This window comes from Mesitornis unicolor, unplaced genomic scaffold (assembly GCF_000695765.1).
Source record: "Mesitornis unicolor isolate BGI_N332 unplaced genomic scaffold, ASM69576v1 scaffold28682, whole genome shotgun sequence".
Classification (NCBI taxonomy): Eukaryota; Metazoa; Chordata; class Aves; order Mesitornithiformes; family Mesitornithidae; genus Mesitornis; species Mesitornis unicolor.
Window position 1 is genome coordinate 391 of NW_010167584.1, and position 1,511 is coordinate 1,901.

Consider the following 1,511-nt stretch of genomic DNA (forward strand, 5'->3'; position numbering starts at 1 on the left):
ATGACCACCCAGTGCTGGCCCCCACGGGGCATCAGGTTGGGGGTCCTGGGGCAGCAGGAACCCCCCCGGGTGGGGACATGGGGGCGCAGGCATTGTGGCCATGCCAGTGGGTCTGTGTAGGGGCCAGCGTGGTGGTGTCCCCGTGATGGCATCTACATGTCATGTGCTGGCTTCCTGCCGCCACCCACTCTGCCGAGCCAGGGCAGTGGTATCAGGGGACACCGGGGCACAAGGATCTGCGCCTGCCACGGCACCCACAGTTGTCACATCCCTGCTGGGGGGATGGGTCCCCATACTGGGAGTGGGTGTCTGGACTGGGGACATGGGTGATGGCCATGGGCTGACGTGGGTTGGATGTGGGGACACTGGTTGTGGCCGTGAGGTACCAGTGTTGGGAACAGTGGGGCCAATGCAGGTCCTCGAGGATGTCCCCAGGACATGCGCTGGGGACCTGGCTGGGGTCTGGATGTGCCATGGCTGTGTTGCTCTGCCATGATGTGGGGCTGTGGAGAGCAGCGGTGGCCAGTGGCCCTTTCTGGTCACTAATCACGGGTAATTGGCTTTGCCCTGCCTGGGTGCAGGGAGCCCACGGGGGGTGGGGGAGTGTAAGAGGATTTCCCTGCCTCCTTCTTAAGGCTCGGCCGCCCCGGGGTCCTGCTCCCTGCCTGCCTGCCCACCCAGCCCCATGCCACGCACCCGGGGGGACAAGGGGGCCCCCAAGGACACGGAGGCCCCGGGTAAGGGGAAAGGAGGGGAGGTGGGTGAGAAAACCCCCAAAGCCCCTGAGGACAGAGGACCCCCGGCCACCAAAAACCCTGGCTCTGAGTCCCGGCACAGCAGCCATGGGCAGAAGAACAGCAAGAAAGGACCTGGGGACCCCAATGCTACCGCCACCAAGACCTACTCCCCCTTCCTCAACACCGTCTTTGGCAAGGTGGGGGCCGTCGGGCAGGGTATGGAGTTGCGGGGAACACAGAGGGTGGAGGGGACATGGGGATGAGGTTGAGGATGCTCCGGGGATGACCCTGGGGATGGAGGGGACATGGGGACAGTGAATATGGGGACAAGAACAGCCCAGGACCCTGGGGATGGAGGGGACATGGGGCATTGGGGACAGCATCAGGGACACTCTGGGACCCTCGGGATGGAAGGGACATGGGGACATGGGTGGTGGGAACAGAGAGAGTCCAGGACTCTGTGGATGGAGAGGACATGGGGCATTTGGACAGGGTCAGGGACACTGCGGGACTCTGGGGACCATGGATTCCCCTTGGCAGCACCCATGGGTGCTGGGCACATCCTGTTTGGAGCCTGGGGGGTCCTGGGCTGGGGTACCTGAGTGGGCGGTGGGAGAGGGGCCCGGGGGCCAGGCCAGGGCAGGCAGGGGGTGCAGGCGTGGGGCAGGGCAGGGCTTTGCCTCCAATCCCTCTAATCCCGCCCGCCCGAGTTAATTTTGGCCCACGCTTAACGAAGGTGACATCGTGGTTTGCTGTGGGGGGTGTGGGGGAGGA

The 1,511-nt window shown here is 64.8% G+C and overlaps 1 protein-coding gene across 1 annotated transcript in view; it reads left to right on the forward strand.

Annotated features, from left to right (window-relative positions):
- Positions 1–685: 685 nt before the first annotated feature.
- The window catches only part of CABP4 (calcium binding protein 4), a gene marked incomplete at its 3' end in the record, with an annotated part of 1,770 nt that continues 944 nt past the window's right edge, over positions 686–1,511 (forward strand). Inside the window, exon 1 of the mRNA XM_010178744.1 lies at positions 686–953. Within this exon, the coding sequence (XP_010177046.1) occupies positions 686–953 (268 nt within the window). The remainder of the gene's footprint in view (positions 954–1,511) is intronic.